At 43.9% G+C, this 24,656-nt stretch overlaps 1 protein-coding gene across 3 annotated transcripts; it reads right to left on the bottom strand.

Moving 5' to 3' along the window:
• Positions 1-9,538: 9,538 nt before the first annotated feature.
• Positions 9,539-13,325, bottom strand: LOC139542024 (putative nuclease HARBI1). Of its 3 annotated transcripts, XM_071346995.1 has the most exons (11): positions 12,523-13,324; positions 12,259-12,435; positions 12,107-12,168; positions 11,938-12,024; positions 11,809-11,850; positions 11,567-11,740; positions 11,452-11,487; positions 10,799-11,353; positions 10,614-10,729; positions 10,406-10,517; positions 9,539-10,311 (listed from the first exon to the last, which is right to left on the bottom strand). In XM_071346995.1, the coding sequence occupies exons 8-11, from the start codon at positions 11,268-11,270 to the stop codon at positions 9,941-9,943; spliced, it is 1,071 nt and encodes a 356-aa protein (XP_071203096.1). In that variant the 5' UTR covers positions 11,271-11,353; positions 11,452-11,487; positions 11,567-11,740; positions 11,809-11,850; positions 11,938-12,024; positions 12,107-12,168; positions 12,259-12,435; positions 12,523-13,324; the 3' UTR covers positions 9,539-9,940. The 3 variants fall into 3 exon arrangements, 2 of the variants coding, with proteins under 2 accessions (XP_071203096.1, XP_071203097.1); XM_071346996.1 differs by having other exon boundaries at positions 11,567-11,850; positions 12,523-13,325; XR_011668455.1 differs by lacking the exon at positions 10,614-10,729 and having other exon boundaries at positions 12,259-13,277.
• Between the last annotated feature and the right edge of the window lie 11,331 nt (positions 13,326-24,656).

Genomic DNA, 24,656 nt, shown 5'->3' with positions numbered 1-24,656 from the left:
TCTGGATAGGGCAGGCACTTTTGTGTAGTTATAGATAGTAGTAACATAATATTCAGTGCGGTGTAATTTGACTATAATGAAGTCTGTTTCTTGTGAGGTTCTGTCCTCAGATAAAGAGAGCTATGAAAGCCTGTCTACATATGAAGAGGTCCCAATGAAGAGCAGTGGTTCTCCGTCCTGGGGACTCAAAGGGTTGCACATTTTTGTTTTTGCCTTAGCACTGCACAGCTGATTCAAATGATCAACTCATCATCAAGCTTCAAGTGGTATTTATGTATTCACTTGTGATGTTATTGTCACGATGTGCGCAACTGGTTGAAGGTAAGTCAGGTGCAGGAGAGCAGAGATGGGTGATAACAGGCGCCCTTTATTCATGCCCAAGAAAAACAGCGATAATACCCAAAGTACACAAACGGTAAAATAAACAAAACACACGGGTCAAACACCTACCCGGCACAAGCCAGCCTGATGCGAACCACACGTAACAAACAATTCCACACACAGACATGGGGGGAACAGAGGGTAATATACATATAGTTAGATGAGGGAATGTGAACCAGGTGTGTGGAAAACCAAGACAAAACAAATGGAAAATGAAAGGTGGAGCGGCGATGGCTAGAAGACCGGTGACGTTGACCGCCGAACGCCGCCCGAACAAGGAGAGGGACCGACTTCGGCGGAAGTCGTGACAGTACCCCCCCTTGACGCGTGGCTCCAGCAGCGCGCCGACACCGGCGACGACCCGGAGGGCGAGGTGCAGGGCGATCTGGACGAAGACGGTGGAACTCCCACAGCATAGAAGGATCCAAAACGTCCTCCACCGGGACACAGCATCTCTCCTCCGGACCGTACCCCTCCCAGTCCACGAGGTACTGAAGGCCCCTCGCCCAGTGCCTCGAATCCAGTATGGAGTGAATGGAGTACGCCAGGGCCCCCTCGATGTCCAAAGGGGGCAGAGGAACCTCCCGCACCTCAGACTCCTGGAGCGGGCCAGCCACCACAGGCCTGAGGAGAAACACATGGAACAAGGGGTTAATATGGTAATCGGGGGGAAAGTAAGTAAGGAAGCTGTAACTAACCTCGTTCAGTCTCCTCAGGACTTTAAATGGCCCCACAAACCGCGGCCCCAGCTTCTGGCAGGGCAGGCGGAGGGGCAGGTTTCGGGTCGAGAGCCAGACCCGCTCCCCCGGTGCGAACACCGGAGCCTCACTGCGGTGACGGTCTGCGCTGGCCCTCTGGTGCAGCACGGCCCGCTGGAGGTGAACATGGGCGGCGTCCCAGGTCTCCTCCGCGCGCCTGAACCAGTCGTCCACCGCAGGAGCCTCGGTCTGACTCTGATGCCAAGGCGCCAGAACCGGCTGGTACCTCATTACGCACTGGAAGGGGGAGAGTTTAGTAGAGGAGTAGCGCAGCGAGTTCTGAGCCATCTTGGCCCAGGGCACGAACGCTGCCCACTCCCCTGGCCGGTCCCGCAATAAGACAGCAGAAACTTACCCACATCCTGGTTCACTCTCTCCACTTGCCCATTACTCTCAGGGTGAAAACCCGAGGTAAGGCTGATCGAGACCCCCAGACGTTCCATGAACTCCCTCCAGACCCTTGACGTGAACTGGGGACCCCGATCAGACACTATATTCTCAGGCACCCCGTAGTGCCGGAAGACGTGTGTAAACAAGGCCTCCGCAGTCTGTAGGGCCGTAGGGAGACCGGGCAGAGGAAGGAGACGACAGGACTTGGAAAAACGGTCCACAACGACCAGGATCGTGGTGTTACCCTGTGAGGGAGGAAGATCGGTGAGGAAACCGACCGACAGGTGCGACCAAGGCCGTTGTGGAACGGGTAAGGGGTGTAGCTTACCTCTGGGCAGATGCCTAGGAGCCTTACACTGGGCACACACCAAGCAGGAGGAAACATAAACCCTTACGTTCTTAGCCAAGGTGGGCCACCAGTACTTCCCACTCAGACAGCGCATCGTCCGACTGAAGCCTGGATGACCAGAGGAGGGTGACGTGTGAGCCCAATAGATCAGCCGGTCACGAACAGCAGACGGAACGTACAGACGCCCAGCGGGACACTGGAGGGGAGCGGGCTCTGCACGTAACGCCCGCTCAATGTCCGCGTCCAGCTCCCATACTACCGGTGCCACCAGGCAGGAGGCCGGGAGTATGGTAGTAGGATCCATGGGCCGCTCCTCTGTGTCATACAGCCGGGACAGTGCGTCTGCCTTCACATTCTGGGAACCTGGTCTAAAAGAAAGGGTGAAAACAAAACAGGGCCCACCTTGCCTGACGAGGATTCAGTCTCCTTGCCGCCCGGATGTACTCCAGGTTGCGGTGGTCAGTCCAGATGAGAAAAGGGTGTTGAGCCCCCTCAAGCCAATGTATCCACGCCTTCAACGCCTTGACCACAGCCAACAGCTCCCGGTCCCCCACATCATAGTTTCGATCCGCCGGGCTGAGCTTCTTCGAGAAGACGGTACAGGGGCGGAGCTTCGGTGGCGTTCCCGAGCGCTGAGAGAGCACGGCACCTATCCCAGCCTCGGATGCGTCCACCTCCACCGTGAACGCCAAAGAGGGATCCGGATGCGCCAGCACGGGAGCCGAGGTAAACTCCGACCACTGCAAACGCACCGGGCCCCCCGTCAGCAGTGAGGTAATGGGAGCCGCTACCTGACCAAAACCCCGGATAAACCTCCGGTAGTAATTGGCAAACCCTAAAAAATGCTGCACCTCCTTTACCGTGGTGGGAGTTGGCCAATTACGCATGGCTGAAATGCGGTCACTCTCCATTTCCACCCGTGAGGTGGAAATGCGGTATCCTAGGAAGGAGACGGACTGCTGGAAGAACTGGCATTTCTCAGCCTTGACATACAGGTCATGCTCCAACAGTCGACCAAGCACCTTGCGCACCAAGGACACATGCTCGGCGCGTGCAGCGTAGTATATCAGAATGTCATCGATATACACCACTACACCCTGCCCGTGCAGGTCCCTGAAAATCCCGTTTACAAAGGCTTGGAAGACTGACGGAGCATTCATCAACCCGTACGGCATGACGAGGTACTCATAATGCCCTGAGGTGGTACTGAACGCTGGCTTCCACCCGTCTCCCTCCCGGATAGACGCCAGGTTGTAAGCGCTCCTGAGATCTAGTTTAGTGAAGAAGCGCGCCCCGTGCATTGACTCAATCGCTGTGGCTATGAGAGGTAACGGGTAACTGTACTTCACAGTGATCTGGTTAAGGGCTCGATAGTCAATACACGGGCGCAGACGTCCTTCCTTCTTCACAAAAAAAGAAACTCGAGGAGGCGTGTGAAGTGGAGGACCGAATGTACCCCTGACGCAGAGATTCGGAGACATATGTCTCCATAGCCGCCATCTCTGCCTGTGACAGGAGATACACGTGACTCCTGGGAAGTGCGGCGTCTACCTGGAGGTTTATCGCACAATCCCCCCGACGATGGGGTGGTAATTGAGTCGCTTTCTTGGAGAAGGCGAGAGCCAAATCGGAATATTCGGGGGAATGCACACGGTGGAGACCTGGTCTGGACTTTCCACCGTAGTAGCACCAATGGAAACCCCTAAACACCTCACTCTTGCGACCACCCCGTGAGAACCCTCCGTTGCCATGAGACAGTGGGGTCATGACAGGCTAACCAGGGTAGGCCTAGCACCACGGGAAACGCAGGAGAGTCAATGAGGAAGAGACTGATTCTCTCCTTGTGACCCCCCTGCGTCACCATGCCTAGGAGAGCGGTGGCCTCCCTAATTAACCCTGACCCTATTGGTCGACTGTCTAAGGCGTGAACTGGGAAGGGCTTAGCTACTGGAACAATGGGGATCCCTAAACTATGGGCAAATGATCTGTCTATGAAATTCCTAGCCGCGCCTGAATCGACGAGCGCCTTATGCTGGGAATGTGGGGAAAACTCAGGAAAGTGAACTTCTTGCAGATTAGTGGGACGCTACCGTCCCATTTTGACAATTTCCAGTGAAATTGCAGAGCGCCAAATTCAAATTAAATTTCTATAAATATTAAACTTTCATGAAATCACAAGTGCAATACATCAAAATAAAGCTTAACTTGTTGTTAATCCAGCCAATGTGTCAGATTTCAAAAAGGCTTTACAGCGAAAGCAAACCATGCCATTATCTGAGGACAGCGCCCAGCACACAAATGCATAACAAATAATTTTCAACCAGGGAGTTGCGACACAAGTCAGAAATAGCGACATAAATGCCTTACTGTGGATGGAATTTATATATTTAAATGAATGATTAGAATATTCCACCCCGAAACTATATAATTGTAATTGATTAGAATCAGTGAAATACATTAGAATCATCAAATTATTATTAATGATGTGTGTAGTCTTAGCCAGCAAAATTATAATAAATGATGTGTAGTTTTAGTCAGAATTAGGGTAAAACAATATATCTGTACAATATGTCTCTGAAGTATCTTAAACACAGACTGTCTGAGCAAGATTCGGTGCCGACCTTGGCTAGGGGCCACAGAGATTTGGGAAAGGACAGGGAGTGCTTCTCACGGTCCCTAATCTTTGTCGGCTGGGTATTGATACAGTATGTGCGTAGAATACCTACTGTTTGTGTGCAAATGTATGTGCGTAAGGAGCTAGTATAAAATGAATTGTTTTGTACAACTAACCAGCGCTATCGTAAATAAACTTTCTGACTATCGTAGCTGGGCCTCCGTCTGATTCATTCAACCAGTATCTTACAGATTCTGGTTTGCAGACTGAGTAGATTATTTGAATTGGGTTATGAACACTGAGAACATAATTCTCGTGACACATACCTTTGAAGATCTTCTTCTGTTGGCACTCCAAAAGGTCTCAGTTACATTACAAATGGTCCTTTTTGTAACGACTGGAGAGTGATGGGTGTGGAGTCAGACGCAGAGAGCAGAAGGTAGAACGGGAAAAACGCTTTAATGTCCTTTCGTAAAGTAACTAGTCAAAAACATGGGTGAAGCCCAAAACACAGGTGCAACAAACCCAAAACCATAGTTACAAAAATACCGGACAGCGAAAACCCAAAACAGCACAAACACCACATACGTCAAAATAACAACAAGCCCGCACAAACACCAGCGGGCTAAACAAACTTAAATAACACCCATCCAAAACCCCAACAAGGAACAGGTGAAAACAATTAGACAAAAACAAACGAAAAGGAAAAAGGGATCGGTGGCAGCTAGTAGACCGGTGACGACGGCCGAGCGCCACCCGAACAGGAAGGGGAGCCACCTTCGGTGGTATTCGTGACACTTTTGTTCGATAATGTCCTTCTTTATATCCATAAAAACTCAGTTTAGCTGGCGCGCTTCAGTCAATAATTCACTCGGTTTCCCTCTTTCAAAATGCATACAAAATGAAACCCAAACATGACCAATAAACTTATCCAAACAAGTCAATTAACGTTTATAATCAATCCTTTGGTACCCTAATACGCAAATAAACGATCAAATTTAAGACAGTTCCGCTCCATGGGCACCGGAGCGGGAGTGCTGGGAGATGGAACCGACAGAGCCCCCTCAGGACGTCCACGGATGACCAGCAGGTTATCTAACCAGATGGACAGATCCACCAGTTGGTCAAAGGTGATGGTGGCATCCCTGCAGGCCAACTCCTGTCGGACGTCCTCACATCGGCTGCATTGATAGTGTTCGATGAGGGCCCTGTCGTTCCATCCTGCTCTGGCGGCCAAGGTCCGGAACTCCTGCGCGAAATCCTGTGCGCTTCTCGTCCCCTGCCTCAAATGGAAGAGTCGTTCCCCCGCCGCTCTACCTTTAGGCGGATGGTCAAAGACGGCCCGGAAGCAGCGGGTGAACTCTTCGAAGTGGTCCAACGCCGCGTCTTCCTCTCCCCACACGGCGTTTGCCCACTCCAGAGCTCTCCCCGAGAGGCATGAGACAAGGGCGGATATTCTCTCCCTTCCTGAGGGAGCTGGGTGAACGGTGGCCAGGTATAGGTCCAGTTGTAAAAGTAACCCCTGGCACTGTGCGGCCGTCCCATCATACTCCCTGGGAAGGGAGAGATGCATCCCACTGGTGCTGGATCCAGACGGGACGGGTAGAGGTAACCCCGGTTGCGCTTGTCAAGGCACTGGAGAGACTTCCTTTCTCTCCCAGCGGTCCATGGTCTGGACAACGCGATTCATCATGGCACCGAGATGTAGCATTGCATCGTTTTCCTGGACGCGCTCCTCGACTCCTCTGACCGGGGTACCTGCTCCTGCTGACTCCATGGTGGTTGAAAGATTCTGTCAATTGTGTGCATACTGGTAGCGAAGTCAGGTGCAGGAGAGCAGAGATTTGTGAACAGGCGCACACTTTATTGAGGCAAAAGTGCAAAAAGCTCAAAACAGTCACAAGAATTATGTTTAACAATAAACATCTTCGTGAAATACCACGGAAAAAACAAACCAGTCTGGCGCGTCAACAAATAACACGTAACACAAACAATCTTTCTCAAAGACATGATGCGGAACAGAGGAATAAATACATGTAGATTGATTGGAGAATGAAAACCAGGTGTGCAGGGAACAAGACAAAACAAATGGATACATGAAAAATGGAGCGGCGATGGCTAGAAAGCCGGTGACGTAGACCGCCGAACGCCGCCCGAACAAGGAGAGGAGCCGACTTCGGCAGAAGTCGTGACAACCACTATATTTTTAAGAGACAGGAATGAGGTTTCTAAAGCAGTTTCCTGTATTGAAGACTTTTCCATTGTTTTGGGTTTGGAAATTAATATCAATAAGTCAGTCTTATTTCCACTCAAGGATTGTGTTTTACAGGAAGTATATGGTATCCCAGTTAAAGATAAGGTTACTTATCTTGAAATTGTTATATCCAAGGATGAAAAACAAAGGAGTGAATTGAACTTTAACACCATTATTGAGAAAACAAAGAAGAAATTGAACCTCTGGTTGATGAGAGATATTTCGTTATACGGTCGGGTTTTATTATCCAAAGCTGAAGGGTTATCCAGATCGCTTTATGTCTCGTTATCCCTTGACTTACCCCCTAAAATTGTAAAGGACTTAGATAAGAATCGTTACAATTTTATTTGGAGGAACAAGCCTCACTATCTACGAAAAGATATTCTCACTAATACCCAAGAACAAGGAGGTCTTGAGGTTTTAGATTTCAATACTCTGAATACTACTTTTAAAATAAATTGGATTCTGAAGTATGTTAAGAACCAGAACAGTATTTGGAATGTCTTCCTAAGTATTTATTTGACTCTGTTGGTGGTTTAGAATTTTTGCTTCCATGTAATTTTGATATTGATAAAATCCCAGTAAAGTTTGCCAAATTTCATAAGCGGGCAATTTTAGCTTGGATGTTAGCGTATAAACACACTTTTTCCCCTCACAGATATTTTTGTTGTTCCATAAAAAGTAAGTCTATTTTTTTCATAACTGGTTTGAGAATAAAATTATTTGGGTTGGTCAGTTACTGAATAAGGATGGATATCTACTCTCATATGGGGAATTTCTTGATAAGTTTATAATTCCAATAACCCCAAAAGAATATGCAATTGTTTTTGATGCGATTCCAAGGGGGGTTGTAATCTATTTTAAATTCCTCTGTGGTTGATGTAAGTAACATAGATTTACATGAAAATATATTCATTGGCAATATTAACATCAAAGATAAATGTAGTAATAAACAGATTAGGAATATTGTTTGTGATACTACAATTCCCTCAGCAAGATTCTTTTGGTCAGATATCTATGGTGATATACAATGGGGGAAAGCATGGAAAATTGCTAACAAATATTGTATCAGTAACAAAGAAAAGGAAGTTTAATTTAAAATGTTACATAGAATTTATCCTGTGAAACATGTTTTGGAAAGATTCAAGCTGAATATTGAATATATCTGTGATTTCTGTGGAATGGAGAAGGAGACCATTTTGCATTTGTTTTTTTTACCTGTATTTATAGCTGTCACGATCGATGTCTTCGTGGAAATGACCGGACCAAGGTGCAGCGTGGTGAGCGTACATTTTTCTTTATTATAAATGTCGCCAACAAAACAAGAAACACCCAAACGAACGTGAAGTTTACTAGGGCTATACAGGCCACTAACAAAGACAACTACCCACAACTAAGGTGGCAAAACGGGCTGCCTAAGTATGATTCCCAATCAGAGACAACGATAGACAGCTGCCTCTGATTGGGAACCACACTTGGCCAAACACACAGAAATACAAAACATAGAATGCCCACCCCACATCACACCCTGACCTAACCAAATAGAGAAATAAAACGGCTCTCTTAGGTCAGGGTGTGACAATAGCAGAATGTTTTGGATTGACATACGGAATTTTGTTACAAAAAAATAGGACCGGTTGTACTATTTAATGGTTTTGATATAATGATTTATTTCAGAAATTCTGACATAGATAAAGATGTAGTATATTTAATTCAACTGCTAATAATACTAGGTCAATTTCATATTCACAAATGCAAATGGTCTAATTCAAAACGTTACTTTTTTCACTTTATAAATGAGTTTAAACATTATGGCACCACTTTAACTAAAATGAAAAACAAAAAGGCAATTAAAACTTGTTGTATTATTAATGAATATGATTTGTTTGTTTAGAATTCCTGGCAATGTAAATAGTTTGTATGTATGCTTGTTCGCATGTCACGACTTCTACCGAAGATAACTCCTCTCCCTGTTCGGGCGGCGCTCGGCGTCGCCGGTTTACTAGCCGCCACCGATCCCTTTTTCCTTTTCTGGTTGTTTTGTCTGTGTTCCTTTTCACACCTGGGGCCTGTTGCACAAAACTAGGATAAGGGATTAAGCCAGGATATCTTGGTGATCCTGGCTCAATTGATCCGTAATCCGGTTGCACTAAAGATGGATAGGGGGCAGGAGGATATGTTATGGTATAAATTACCATGGAGATTTATTCTGTGGAGCTAGCCTGCTCCAGACCAGGCTAAATTCCAGGATCTATTTAATCTCATCCCTAATGTCAGTCAGCAGTCACCACAAATGGAAACCAATAGTTATTTCACTGCTCACTATACATTGTTATCACATATAACTAGACCCACTGTTATTATTTAAACGTTTGTGATCATTAATTTCAATGATTTTGGATAAAAAATGATTTTTAGATGATGTTGCTATCATTAGATAATTTACAGTTTCCCATAGACTATAAGGCTATATATAAAATGATAGAATATTAGGGCCACAGAGGGGAAAAAAAACACAAGTCATAATATTGTAACCAGTTGTTTTAAAGGAGGACAGTTGTTAAAATGACAGATGTGGGGCATTTCGTGAAATTGTACTTCAGTATGGTTTCATAAACAAAGACATGCTGATGTGCCAGAATATTAAGTATCACATTGTCATAAGTATCAAAACTGTAAAAACAATATGTAGCTTTTCTGCAGAAAGAACCAGCCTCATAAATGTATGACTTTATCCTTTTTCTTCAGTGTGGCCCTAGTACTCTGTCATATAAACAAATACACATTCCATATGAATATAAAAACACAATGTGTAACATTATGTTCCTTTATTGAATAAGGACAAAACAAAGCAGGTAAACCATCAGCTCCTTTCGAAACTGAAGTCACAGTGACTCTACAAGATGGAAAGCACAGAATCCAAGCATATTATACAAAATGATACATACACATTCAAAGGTCTGTATATAACACACCCTGCATGTCTGCACACTAAAATAAATGCAGGACAAATCCATACACATCAACTGAACAGACAAATGAATGGATGCAGTAGCCTCCCTGCAGCCTTGTATTACACACAGTATACCGCACAAACATCATAAGAGGCCAAATTCGTCAAAAAACGAACACAAAAAAACCCAAATTCCTCTGCCACCGCAGGACATATTTAACCAAAATTGAAAGCACACATACTAACTAAAATAATTCAACACATATTGGTCCCTCAGCAGCCGACCACTGTCGTCATCAGGGAAGATTGCCGGATTGTCCCAGTCCATGGCTGGTGGCACTCTGGGGGCCCTCTCCTTCCTCAGGCAGGCCACATTGTGGAGGACAGCACAAGCCACAGTAATATCACATGCCCTAACAGGGCTGACCCTTAATTTGTGAAGGCAGTGAAAGCGTGCCTTCAGGAGGCCAAAGGTCATTTCAACTCTGGCCCTGGTCCTGGCATGGGCATGGTTGTAGGCCTGCTGTGCTTCCTGGGGGTCTGTGAAAGGTGTCAGGAGAAAAGGCTGGCAGCCATACCCCCTGTCTCCCAGCAACACACCAGAGAATTCACCTGTCAACACAAAATCTCATCATTACTACCTCATAAACACAGTGATATTCTTGACACAGCCATGATGGTTATAAATAGGGGTTGTGTGGCTTACCTTGTGATAGGCACTGATAGATTTCAGAGGCCCGAAAGATTCTGGAGTCATGGACTGAGCCAGGCCATTTTGCCACAACATTGCTGATCACACAGTCAGCATTGCAGACCATCTGAAATCATAAGATGAGGAATATTACACCAATCAATGCACATCACTGGCAATGCAGAGTGTTCGTCAATGGACAATATCAAAAAGTTATGTTCACCTGAACATTAATGCTGTGAAAGGATTTCCTATTCACAAAATCGGCCTCATGGGCACCTGAGGGGGCTTTTATCCTTATGTGTGTGCAGTCCACTGCACCAATGACATTGGGGAAACCTGTCACACAAAGTAATGAGTATCCTACTATGTGTTAACAGTTGTCCTGTAATTTGTAGATCCTCTTACCTGCAATCCTATAGAACTCCTCTTTGATGTCACAGAGTCTTCTGTGGCCAGGGAAGGAGATGAAGACATCTGCTAATGCTTTGATAGCCAGACACACACTCCTTATTGTGCGGCAAATTGTGGCCTTGTTCAGCTGTTCTGCATCCCCCACTGAGTACAGGAAGGCTCCACTAGCAAAAAAGCGCAAGGCCACACAAACCATTTGCTCCACACTCAGTGCATGGCTCCGTGCAGTGCGGTGCTTAATCCTGGGACCCAGTAGTCTGCATAGATACCTGATGCCATCTGCAGAAAACCTGTATCTTTCATATAGATGGTCATCAGGGAAGGCCAGTGGGTCCAACCGGTCCCTGAAGACCCTTTCTCGCCTGAAGGCTCTCCTCAGCACAAGTGCTTCTTCATCCACCACATCTCGCACGAATGGGCATGCCATTGTCAGAGCAGAAAGGAACACACAATTTTGGGCCTTCATATAGGCTAGTGGCCACACCTGGTGCTGGGGGGGTGGGCAAAAGAGGGCGATGCCTTATAACGATGACTTGGTTGTACTGATTGCTGGGAAAATAAAAAAAAACTTAGAAAGATGCCACCGTCCTGTGTGCTCACAATAAGAGCTCATATGTCATGGCTCACTTGACTTTACGAGAATATACCTAATTTTTATTTTGAGCTGTGTCATCTTCTTGGAGCTGGGGGAGGAAAGAAAAATAATGATTAATACATTTGTGTTACAGTTAGCATACAGTGTACATTGAAGGCATATCTCACCTCCCTCTCAAGTTTTTTTATTTCAAGGTCCAGTTTCCTAATTGTCCTCTTTTTTATTTCGGACTCCAGTGCAAGATTTTCCATCTTTTTCTTCTTGTACTGAATGTCTATGTCTGCCAGTTCTATTTGGCGCCGGAGGTGGTTGCCATACAACTTTCTGATAGCTTGTGAGCTCTGTGAACACAATACAATTAGCGCAGCTGGAATTTGGCAGGATGTGGTGTCCTTTTATTAATACGCACTATGTTGCCAGGCTGGTTTTCCCACTGTATAGCATCTGGGTCCTGTAAAAGAAATTAGATTTTTTGATTTTGATGAGGACTCCTCACCATTGTAGAGTAAATAGTACTTTCACAGTCTTAACATGATACCTCATGCCTTCTGGAATCCAGAGAGATGGTCTCCTCCTCATCATCGTCTCCATCATGTGCTGTTGCTGCTGCACTGGGGCCTTCACCCTATCACATTTAATCGGATTCATATTGAAGCTAGTAGACAAGACATGCCAGGCCTACAGTATGCCTTTGATGGAGTACTCACTGGATCAGCATCGTCTGGTGCTTGTGCTGGTGGCTCTAACAGGAACACAGTGCTGCCAGACACTGCAAGGCAATAGGTAAACCAAAGTCAGACAGTCCAAATTGATTCAATATGAATGTGGTTGTATCCCATGTAGAGATGGAAGGACATACCTTGAATGAAGCGGGTGGCATCTTGGGAGGAACCTATGCTCGTCTCTTTCCCCCCAGGGATCCCCTCTAAGACGGGCCTGCCTTTATTTAGCTCCAAGGCCATGTCCTCTGCTGGGGTAAGGTCAGCCTTTGGTGACCCACCACCCGTGCCTTGTCTGTGGGTATTCTTTTTCACTGCTAAAACAGTACAGACAATGTGTGAGCAGGCACCTTCTGGGTACAATATATGCTTGTGCTTTGTTAAATATTAGTCAGGGACCATACCATTCTGCAGAATGTTCTTGTATTTGATTTTGACCTGCTGCCATGTCCGTTTTGGCCCGTTCATGTTTAATCTACACACACACACACACACATTTAATGGAGTCACACTGCAAAAAATTACTTGGTATTTTTGTCTTGTTTTCAGTAAAAATATCAAAAAATGTATCATAGCTTTATACAGTGTGATGGAGTTACTTTACACAATTTCACTCATATCTGCAGTGCATTTCAATTAAAAATTTAACCGTTTCATAATTACAGTACAACTGCATTTTTGGAGATGTGAATTAAATATTTGAATTGTAATTGTGATGTTTCAGCGGAGCGGTGAGTGTGTAATTGTGCACTACTTACGCATTCAGGCGGTCTGCAATACTTTGCCACGCTTTTTCTCTTTGCTTTATCACTGTGGCGGTGTTGCCTTTCTTCTTAATTATATATTTTACCTCCTCGTATGCCTCCATGAGGATTTGTGCTTCCGACGGGGAAAAGTACGCGGCTCTAGTTGCCATGGTAAATCAGTTAATCTGTGATCTGTGGCGGGGTCTATTTGAGTGAGCCGTGAGCGCGCACCTATCCAGGATTGGTTTCACCTGGCTTAATGAATCCGTGTCTGCTCATCCTGGCTTGGTCTTTGTGCAACCAATTAAGCCTGGACGCACATGTTTTGGCTTCATTGAGCTCAGCTGAGTCATTTATCCCGGATGTCTTAATTCTACTTTTGTGCAACAGGCCCCTGGTTTCAATTGCGTTTATTTCTGTGTGTATATAGGGCACCTGTTACCTGCCTTATTTCGTGCGGGATTAAGCTTGTGTGTATTTGCGCTTGATTATCTTTGATGTTTCTTGTTTTCGTTATTACGCACGTGTAGTTAAATTTCGGAACTGAGTTTGTTCCTCCGTGCGTTTGGCACGAGTTTCTGTATTGTTTTCACTTTTTAGGCACTTGTATGTAGTGTCTGAACTGTGGTTGTTCCTCCGTGTGTTGGCACGAGTTTCTGTTCCTTCGAGAGTTTAGTTTTGGGATTTTCGTCTGTGCCAATTTTGTATTGGTGGACTATGTATATATAATTATATATTAAACACGCTTCTCAGAAATCCCTGCTCTCCTGCGCCTGACTCCTACACCTCTCACCGAGACGCACCTTATCACAGCAATGTGACTATTCCTCTTTTGTTTGATGATATTTGTTAATTTTAAAAAATCCTTAAAGAAAAAAAGCGTGCCCTGTAAAAGTTGAACTCATATTGAACAACTACCAGAGAGAACCTTCTCTACATAGGAATTGCATACCATATTTTTTTCATACATCAAAATAATACTTTATTGTCAATCAGCAATTACTTACCTACATAAGGCCTCAACAAGGCCCGAGTTAATGGTTGAAAATAACTTATGTCAGTGCCAATGAGTTACACTGAGTGTATAAAATATTAATAACACCTGCTCTTTCCATGACATATGCTGACCAGGTGAAACCAGGTTAACGCTATAATCTCTTATGTATGTCACTAGTTAAATCCACTTAAATCAGTATAGATAAAGAAGAGGAGACAGGTTTAAAAAATATTGTAAGACTTGAAACAATTGAGACATGGATTAAGTATGTGTGCCATTTAGCGGGTGAATCAGGGAGGGAGATGAGTGGAAAACTGCCTTACTTAAACACCCCTAGTGGTCACTGAGTATTTAGTCATGACCTTCGGAATATCGAACTCACAGGCAGACTTTCAGGCATTGATCAATGACACTCTTAGGGATATGTTGAACCGGGTTTGTCTTTGTTTACCTCGACGACATCCTGATCTTCTGCAAAAACCCTTCCGGAACACATTCGGCCCTGTCCCACCTCACTCAAGCAGGTTTTTGCTGGAATCCCGAGGTTGACAGAGCTCAAGGGATGTTTCACCTCCGGACCCATCCTCGTTCATCCTGATCCTACTCGTCCCTTTGTGGTAGAGGTGGACGCCTCGGACACCGGAGCTGGTGCGGTCCTTTCACAGCGGAACTAGGAGGTTAAGAAACTGCACCCATGCGCCTTTCTCTCCAAGCGGTTCTCGACCAGCGGAAAGCAACTACGATGTAGGCAACCGGGAGCTCTTGGCAGTTAAGTGGGCCCTTGAGGGATGGAGACTGGTTGGAACCACTGCTTCATCTTCTGGTCTCTTCTCTGTATCTGGGTCCAACTTTACCACATCACAGTTAAAGCATCTCTTAAATCGCTTCTCTTAACATGTATGGCCCCAAAACATAATCAAGCAGCTGACCAATTACGCAAGACTTTAGTTCTAAATTAACTGAAATTAATCAACAACTGGATACATTTCTTTATTTCTAAAGTGAAACTATCCTCCGCATTGGAGTATCTCTAGAAGCACAAGTTTAACCAGTATTTCAGTTGTTTTACCGTCCCATGAAGAAGTGTGGCAGGCCAGTGAGGAAGGATCATACAGCCATGAGGAAACAGCCCATAGAAATTAGCCTGGGCCGGTGCAGCTTCGCCCCAAAATGGCTGACCACAGCCAGGAACAGCAGGTTACATGCAAGAAACCACAACACTACAGTAGCCAGGAATCGCAAATTATAAACGCTGTTTTAAAAAAAAACTAAAAATGTCATATCAGTTTGGATACTAGGCTGCAACAATATAGCATCACATAAAACAATGTTAGGGGTTTGACAGTAGAGTCATGGACAAACACCAGTCAATCAATTAATAGGAACAACTATAAAACTGGACAGTATTGTGAGCAGACTCTGATTGAACCACAAAAGAAATGGATCATACTGTAGTCTGTATCTGGTTTTTACTACATGAATTCTCAAGCAACTCAATGCTATTGTTGATACCCATCTCAAAGCTGCCGTCTATGAGTCCGATGAGAGAGCTGGACAGGTCAAAGTGTCTCTCTGAGTGATGGCACTCTTCATGTAGGTCCCTGACAGAGCTTAGGTGAAGGAGGCGAATGACAGGGCCACCATGAACTGCTGACAAACACAAGAGAGAGAACATTAGTGTGTGTTTGTCCGTGTGTATGTGCATGCGTGTGCAGACAGAGTGCATGTGTAGCTGAGGTGGCCTGCAATAGTAAAAAGAACGGACACAAGTTTACGTCTGCAAAGTTCTGGCGCTTTCTTTATTCTGAAGAATGTTTTTTTTCTCTTGTTCAATTGTCTATTTTCTTGTTAGTACTTTGAAAATATTCACATCAAACAAGTGCACACTTTAAATCACACAACATGAATGCACTTTACCTAAAGCCGAATTCAAAAATGTTCCACAAATAACCCTGTCTTAGTGTATGGTTTCACATGAAAACCACAATGTATTTCACATTCATACAATAGAAACACCTATATATGAAAACATAAATAACTGAATGTTTTTCTATATACCGCTACCTCTATAAAAAACGGACAACAATACATTCAGCTTTAAGATATTGGCACCTCCACAAATTCGTCTCTCTCTCACTGTATGCACTAAAAGTCCACCAGACTGAGCGTGCTCGGTCAGTTTACCAGCTAGTGAGCACAATTTTACACAAAACCAATAACATGTAAAACCAACGCAGAAATCCCTAACAAATGGATTCTTTATAAAAAATCTCCTAGACAAAACCCAGTACAAGTAAGCTACTCAGTAAACATAGTCCCTGTGACTCGTAAATCGTTTTTTACCTCAGCTAGCATCAAGCTAACATATTCTCTCACTCAATGTAATTCACGTTCTTCTCTCACTCAGTTCGACACAAAGCCAAAACAAAACCTTTCCTAACGTGATAATATCTTGACAAAGTTGTTAAATAGCATGTTATTACATATTGTGTATATATTTGAACGTTTAGAAGTTCTGTTACACACCTGTAATAGTAAAAAGAACAGACACAGTTTACCTCTGTAAAGTTCTGATCCTTATTCTGCAGAATGGTGCGCGCTTGGCCAGAACTTGCTGTTTCTCCTGCTACAACAGTGCAACAGCGCCATCTATTGGCCTGATGGACTGCTAACGCTAAAGTATGTAGAAATGACCATTTAGATTAATTAAGACATATACATAAACAATCTTTGAGGTTCTTCCATGTTCCTTTCCATGTATTTTCCATTTTACTTTCCCTCAGTCCTTTTCACTTTCCTTGGCAAAATCATATCAAATCAAATGTATTTTATAGCCCTTCTTACATCAGCTGATATCTCAAAGTGCTGTACAGAAACCCAGCCTAAAACCCCAAACAGCAAGCAATGCAGGTGTAGAAGCACGGTGGCTAGGAAAAACTCCCTAGAAAGGCCAAAACCTAGAAAGAAACATAGAGAGGAACCAGGCTATGAGAGGTGGCCAGTCCTCTTCTGGCTGTGCCGGGTGGAGATTATAACAGAACATGGCCAAGATGTTCAAATGTTCATAAATGACCAGCATGGTCAAATAATAATAATCACAGTAGTTGTCGAGGGTGCAGCAAGTCAGCACCTCAGGAGTAAATGTCAGTTGGCTTTTCATAGCCGATCATTGAGAGTATCTCTACCGCTCCTGCTGTCTCCAGAGAGTTGAAAACAGCAGGTCTGGGACAGTTAGCACATCCAGTGAACAGGTCAGGGTTCCATAGCCGCAGGCAGAACAGTTGAAACTGGAGCAGCAGCACAGCCAGGTGGACTGGAGACAGCAAGGAGTCATCATGCCAAGTAGTCCTGAGGCATGGTCCTAGGGCTCAGGTCCCCCGAGAGAAAGAAAGAAAGAAAGAGAGAAAGAGAGAATTAGAGAGAGCATACTTAAATTCACACAGGACACTGGAGAAATACTCCAGATATAACAGACTGACCCTAGCCCCCCAACACATAAACTACTGCAGCATAAATACTGGAGGCTGAGACAGGAGGGGTCAGGAGATACTGTGGCCCCATCCGATGATACCCCGGACAGGGCCAAACAGGCAGGATATAACCCCACCCACTTTGCCAAAGCACAGCCCCCACACCACTAGAGGGACATCTTCAACCACCAAACTTACCATCCTGAGACAAGGCCGAGTATAGCCCACAAAGATCTCCGCCACTGCACAACCCAAGGGTGGGCGCCAACCCAGACAGGAAGACCACGTCAGTGACTCAACCCACTTAAGTGACGCACCCATCCTAGGGACGGCATGGAAGAGCACCAGTAAGCCAGTGACTCGGACCCTGTAATAGGGTTAGAGGCAGAGAATCACAGTGGAGAGAGGGGAACCGGCTAGGCAGAGACCCCAAGGGCGGTTCGTTGCTCCAGTGCCTTTCCGTTCACCTTCACACTCCTGGGCCAGACTACATTCAATCATAGGACCTACTGAAGACATGAGTCTTCAATAAAGTCTTAAAGGTTGAGACTGAGTCTACGTCTCTCACATGAGTAGGCAGACTATTCCATAAAAATGGAGCTCTATAGGAGAAAGCCCTGCCTCCAGCTGTTTCGCTTAGAAATTCTAGGGACAATTAGGAGGCCTGAGTCTTGTGACCGTAGCGTACGTGTAGGTATGTACGGCAGGACCAAATCGGAACGATAGGTAGGAGATAGCCCATGTAATGCTTTGTAAGTTAGCAGTAAAACCTTGAAATCAGCCCTTGCCTTAACAGAAAGCCATTTAGTGCTTTATCCGGGTAGCCGGAAAGTAGAGCATTGCAGTAGTCTAACCTAGAAGTAACAAAAGCATGGATACATTTTTCTGCGTCAATTTTGGACGGAAAATGTCTGATCTTTGCAATGTTACGCAGATGGAAAAAAGCTGTCCTTGAAACAATCTTGATATGTTCGTCAAAAGAGAGATCAGGGTCCAGAGTAACGCCGAGGTCCTTCACAGTTTTATTTGAGACGACTGTACAACCATCAAGATTAATTGTCAGATTCAACAGAAGATCTCTTTGTTTCTTAGGACCTAGAACAAGCATCTCTGTTTTGTCCGAGTTTAAAAGTAGAACGTTTGCAGCCATCCACTTCCTTCTGTCTGAAACACAGGCTTCCAGTGAGGGCAATTTTGGGGCTTCACCATGTTTCATTGAAATGTACAGCTGTGTGTCATCCGCATAGCAGTGAAAGTTAACATTATGTTTTCGAATGACATCCCCAAGAGGTAAAATATATAGTGAAAACAATAGTGGTCCTAAAATGGAACCTTGAGGAACAATTTACAGTTGATTTGTCAGAGGACAAACCATTCACAGAGACAAACTGATATCTTCCCGACAGATAAGATCTAAACCAGGCCAGAACCTGTCCGTGTAGACCAATTTGGGTTTCCAATCTCTCCCAAAAAATTTTGCGATCGATGGTATCAAAAGCAGCACTAAGGTCTAGGAGCACGAGGACAGATGCAGAGCCTCGGTCTGACGCCATTAAAAGGTCATTTACAAGTGCAGTCTCAGTGCTATGATGGGGTCTAAAACCAGACTGAAGCACTTTGTATACATTGTTTGTCTTCAGGAAGGCAGTGAGTTGCTGCGCAACAGCTTTTTCTAACATTTTTGAGGGGAATGGGAGACTCGATATAGGCAGATAGTTTTTTATATTTTCTGGGTCAATGTTTGGCTTTTTCAAGAGAGGCTTTATAACTGCCACTTTTAGTGAGTTTGGTACACATCAGGTGGATAGAGAGCCGTTTATTATGTTCAACATAGGAGGGCCAAGCACAGGAAGCAGCTCTTACAGTAGTTTGTTCAGTTTGTTCAGAAATGTGGTGGGTACTCTCTTCGTTCGCTGGACTTTATCCTGCTAACTGTTCCAAATGTCCGAACTGAATTTGGTAAAAGGGCTTTTATGTACTCTGCGCCATCGTCTTGGAACACCTTACAAAATAATTTTAAACTGGAAGAACTTGTCCCGATTGGTGTTTTTAAATCACTGATGAAGGTTTTTGAGGCTGATTCCCTGACCTGTCAATGTTTTTAATTTGCTGTTTTTGATTTTGTTATACTCTTGTGAATTCAATGGTTTTTACTAGATAACTTGTAGTTTTTCATGTTGTCTGTCTGTAATTTTTGTAATGACTTGGTGCTGCCTATCTTGGCCAGGACGCTCTTGAAAAAGAGATTTGAAATCTCAATGAGCCCTTCCTGGTTAAATAAAGGTTAAATAAAAAAATAAAAAAAGTTTAGTTGGAATAGGGTCCAGTATGCAGCTTGAGGGTTTAGAGGCCATGATTATTTTCATCATTGTGTCAAGAGATATAGTACTACAACAATTGAGTGTCTCCCTTGATCCTAGGTCCTGGCAGAGTTGTGCAGACTCAGGACAACTGAGCTTTGGAGGAATACGCAGATTTAAAGAGGAGTCCGTAATTTGCTTTCTAATGATCATGATCTTTTCCTCAAAGAAGTTCATGAATTTATTACTGCTGAAGTGAAAGCCATCCTCTCTTGGAGAATGCTGCTTTTTAGTTAGCTTTGCGACAGTATCAAAAATAAATGTTGGATTGTTCTTATTTTCCTCAATTAGGTTGGAAAAATAGGATGACCGAGTAGCTCTTCGATACTGCACGGTACTCTCTTTCCAAGCTAGTCGGAAGACTTCCAGTTTGGTGTGGCGCCATTTCCGTTCCAATTTTCTGGAAGCTTGCTTCAGAGCTCGGGTATTTTCTGTATACCAGGGAGCTAGTTTCTTATGACAAATGTTTTTAGTTTTTAGGGGTGCAACTGCATCTAGGGTATTGCGCAAGGTTAAATTGAGTTCCTCAGTTAGGTGGTTAACTGATTTTTGTCCTCTGACGTCCTTGGGTAGGCAGAGGGAGTCTGGAAGGGCATCAAGGAATATTTGGGTTGTCTGAGAATTTATAGCATGACTTTTGATGCTCCTTGGTTGGGGTCTGAGCAGATTATTTGTTGCGATTGCAAACGTAAACGTAACAGTGTATGATCGCTGGATGATTCGTTTTAAGTCTAATACTACGGGTAATGGAGTCGCCAATGATTAGGGTTTTCAACTTGTCAGAGCTAATGCTGGGAACCTTCGGCGTCTCAGACCCCGTAACGGGAGGAGTAGAGACCAGAGAAGGCTCGGCCTCAGACTCCGACTCGCTGCTTAGTGGGGAGAACCGGTTGAAAGTTTCTGTCGGCTGAATGAGTGACACCGGTTGAGCATTCCTACAGCATTTCCCTCCAGAAGCCATGAGAAAGTTGTCCGGCTGCGGGGACCGTGCGAGGGGATTTCTACTACTATTTGTACTTACTGGTGGCACAGACGCTGTTTCATCCTTTCCTACACTGAAATTACCCTTGCCTAACGATTGCGTCTGAAGCTGGGCTTGCAGCACAGCTATCCTCGCCGTAAGGCGATCGTTCTCCTGTATATTATGAGTACAGCGGCTGCAATTAGAAGGCATCATGTTAATGTTACTACTTAGCTTCGGCTGTTGGAGGTCTTGACAAACCATGTCCAGATAAAGCGTCCGGAGTGAAAAAGTTGAAAGAAAAAAAGTTGAATGAGGGAAAAACTAAAAATATAAACGGAAATTAAAAACCGTAAAGTTGTCAGGTAGCAAAGTAAGGTTAGCAACAAAACGCACAGCAGCACGTAAACAAGTCTGCAAGTTGTGACCGGAAATGTCACAAAACAAGCTCTGTCTCAGTCAAGACTTATTCAGAGCCACCATGAATTGAAAGCAGCTTCTGACGGATTTTAAACTATTCAACAAATAGTTTTATAATGAAGCGTAGACCATACTAAACACCCTGGATTCTTTACACACACATTGAAAGGCAAAAATCTCAAATTTGGACTCATCAGACCAAAGGACAGATTTCAACCAGTCTAGGGTCCATTGCTCGTGTTTCTTGGCCCAAGCAAGTCTCTTCTTATTATTGGTGTCCGCCCTTTAGTAGTGGTTTCAATGGAGCAATTTGACCATGAAGGCCTGATTCACGCAGTCTCCTCTGAACAGTGCATGTTGAGATATGTGTGTTTCTTGAACTCTGTGAAGCATTTATTTGGGCTCCAATCTGAGGTGCAGTTAACTCTACTGAACTTATCCTCTGCAGCAGAGGTAACTCTGGGTTTTCCTTTCCTGTGGCAGTCCTCATGAGAGCCAGTTTCATCATAGCGCTTCATGGTTTTTGCGACTGCACTAGAAGAAACTTTCAAAGTTCTTGAAATTTTCCGTATTGACTGACCTTCATGTCTTATGTAAGGATGGACTGTTGTTTCTCTTTGCTTATTTGAGCTGTTCTTGGCATAAAATGGACTTGGTCTTTTACCAAAAAGGGCTATCTTCTGTAAACCATCCCTACCTTGTCACAACACAACCTATTGGCTCAAACGCTTTAAGGAAAGAAATTCCACAAATTAACTTTTAAGAAGGTACACCTGGTAAGTCCAATTGTGCTATTTCATAGTTTTGATGTCTTCACTATTATTCTAAAATGTAAATTTTTAAAGAAAACCCCTTAAATGAGTAGGTGTGTCCAGACTTTTGACTGGTACTGTATATATTGTGATATTGCAAATATGGTAGAATCCAGGGGTGCAAAGCTCTTGGAGACTTACCCAGAAAGACTCACATCTTTAATCGCTGCCAAAGGTGATTCTAACATGTATTGTGAATACCTATGTAAATGAGATATTTCTGTATTTCATTTTCAATACATTTGAGAAAAAATTAAAAAACATATTTTCACTTTCTCATTATGGGGTATTATCTGTAGCTGGGTGAGATGATAAAAAAACTATAATTTAATCCTTTTGGAATTCAGGCTGTAAGAAAACAAAATGAGGAAAAAGTTAAGGGGTATGAACACTTTCTGAAGGCACTGTATATCTGCAAGAAAGTGATAAATGAGCGGCTATTTGAAAGGGGGTCATATATACATTGCCTTATTTAAAAATAAATAGCTATCATGCTATAATCGGCATAGTTTCTCAGACCAAGTCTTCATTCTGGCTTAAACAAAGCAATCTGATCATACTCCAGTAAAATACACCCTACAGGGAATTCAAAAAAATGGCTTCTGCAAAGCACATATACATTGTCCAATCAACATCCACACATTGATTTCATTCTTTGGGTCTTTATTCAAACACAAACACACTTGGAATAAAATGCTCTTTCAGTGTCTTGTTGCAGGTTGTGCAATGTTCAAAAGTGTGTCAGAGATTAGCATTAATGTGTGTGTATGTGTGGGGGGGTCAGGTTTGGACGGTCGTACATATGCAAATAGCCAAGATTGTATATTTCAGGACCATGGACAGCAGCGATATTGGCATAGCGATATCTGTCATTCAGCACCACATGACAGTAGACGGCGGCCATCTCATGTGAAGTTGGCACTGGGGAAATTCCATGTAATGAGAAACGAGGCCTAGGAAGCAAAAAGACTGAAGTAGAAGACTCCCATAGGAACTCTATGCTAAACTGTTCTGCCACATTCATTTCAAATGTTACATCTTTCGATTTGTAAATAATAGGGAATACATCTGCAAATAATTGAAACTGATTATTCAAACTACACTGTACAGCTTTAGTGTGTCTGTGCATCATAGGTACAACTGTAAGCAATTCCGTTCTCAAATGTCTGTTTAATGTGAGAAACCAAATGAAAAACACCTGTTAGACCATTACAATGCGGACTGTCATGAATGTGTACTATTACCAACAAGACAACGAAGTGATACGTGCCATGGAGACTTATAACGGATACTTTCCTAACACCAAAAGGTCCCACGCTGAGCGATATTGTTTACTACACTATTATGCATACAATCCAAGTCATACGTTTATTGTCATTCGTACTCTTGTTTTAAACCGAACATCTTTGCAAAAGTGTTCATTGTGTCAATTCAGAGCTCGGAAATATTGGAATAATGTGCTTAAGGGGACTGACACTCAAGGCGCACAACAGGATAACACAACAACCACATTTTCAATTGACAATCATTGCTTTAAATGGAAGTGGTCGATAGATTTGTATAGGCATATATAAACAATGTATTTAACTTGTAAACCAGTGCAGCATATTCCTGGATAATCGCGTCATGAATCGGGACGGGCTCCTACATCCTCATATACACATTATGACACAACAAAGAGCTTAATCTTTCACGAAATAAAGACATAGAAGCATACCCAATTATACAGGTTCTACACATTCTATTTCTCCATGGCAATAGAATGTAAACATTCTATTTGCGCCAAACATCGCCTACAACTCAATTCTAAGTGCAGCATATTGGACGACTCCACAGTCATTGATCATTCGCGACTTTAAGTTATTCCTGTTATCTCTAGAGCATCCCGTATATCTATAGCGCTGCATTTGTTCCCCATCTTACCATGGATAGGGTTTTGTGCATTCCGGAGTTCACTTATGGTCCCACAAAGGTAATCTTAGGAGAAATGCATTTTAGCATACTGTACATGCCTGTGCATAACAAAGCATAATTATTTTCATTATCTTCAAAGGAATTCTGTAGAAGCAGCCTTTATTTTCAGACTCTGCAGGCCTGCTGGGAGGAAACATATTACAATAAACAGGTAAGATTCATCCCACAAAAACAGAAAGAGAGTTGTATTTCAAGACAGTTTAGAGAAGTTGGTCATAAGAGTTCTTAATATCACTTGCAAATTGTCAGGCATGAGCAGTTGTGAAATGTTGCGAGAGGCCCTTCTGAAAGCACATGATATGGTATTTCGTGGCACGGTCTCACACCTTACCTCATCTTGCAGAAGAAGCTCATGGTCCACTATCTGCTGCTCCAGAGTCAAGGCCAGGTCCCACCCCATGTCACCACGGAGCACATGAGCAACTGGCTGGTGTCTCAGGGAAAAAAATCCCTTAGGGAGAGGTGAGTACCACGTCAGCACTCACCTTCACTGCCATTCCCTGCCACCAGCAGCACTCCAGGAGGTGTGGGTAAAATAAACAACAGAAAAATCAGAAGCCAGGAAAGTTGAATTGCTCTGTGTTTTATTTGAAGGGTGTGGAAGGAAACCCTGGAGGAGGGAAACGACCTCGCTCGGCTGGTAAGAGAATGAGAGTTAGAGACATACTACAAGTTAGTGAGCTCTTTACTAGCCTTTCAACAACTAGTTAGCACAGCAGGATAGATCTGTTGTGAAATTACACTAATGGGACTTCCTGTTTCATACTGCAGGCCTGGGAAGTAAACACTTGCCTAAAA

This window comes from Salvelinus alpinus, chromosome 17 (genome assembly GCF_045679555.1).
Source record: "Salvelinus alpinus chromosome 17, SLU_Salpinus.1, whole genome shotgun sequence".
Classification (NCBI taxonomy): Eukaryota; Metazoa; Chordata; class Actinopteri; order Salmoniformes; family Salmonidae; genus Salvelinus; species Salvelinus alpinus.
The sequence above is the reverse complement of the archived record's forward strand: the minus strand, read 5'-3'. Positions and strand labels throughout refer to the sequence as shown.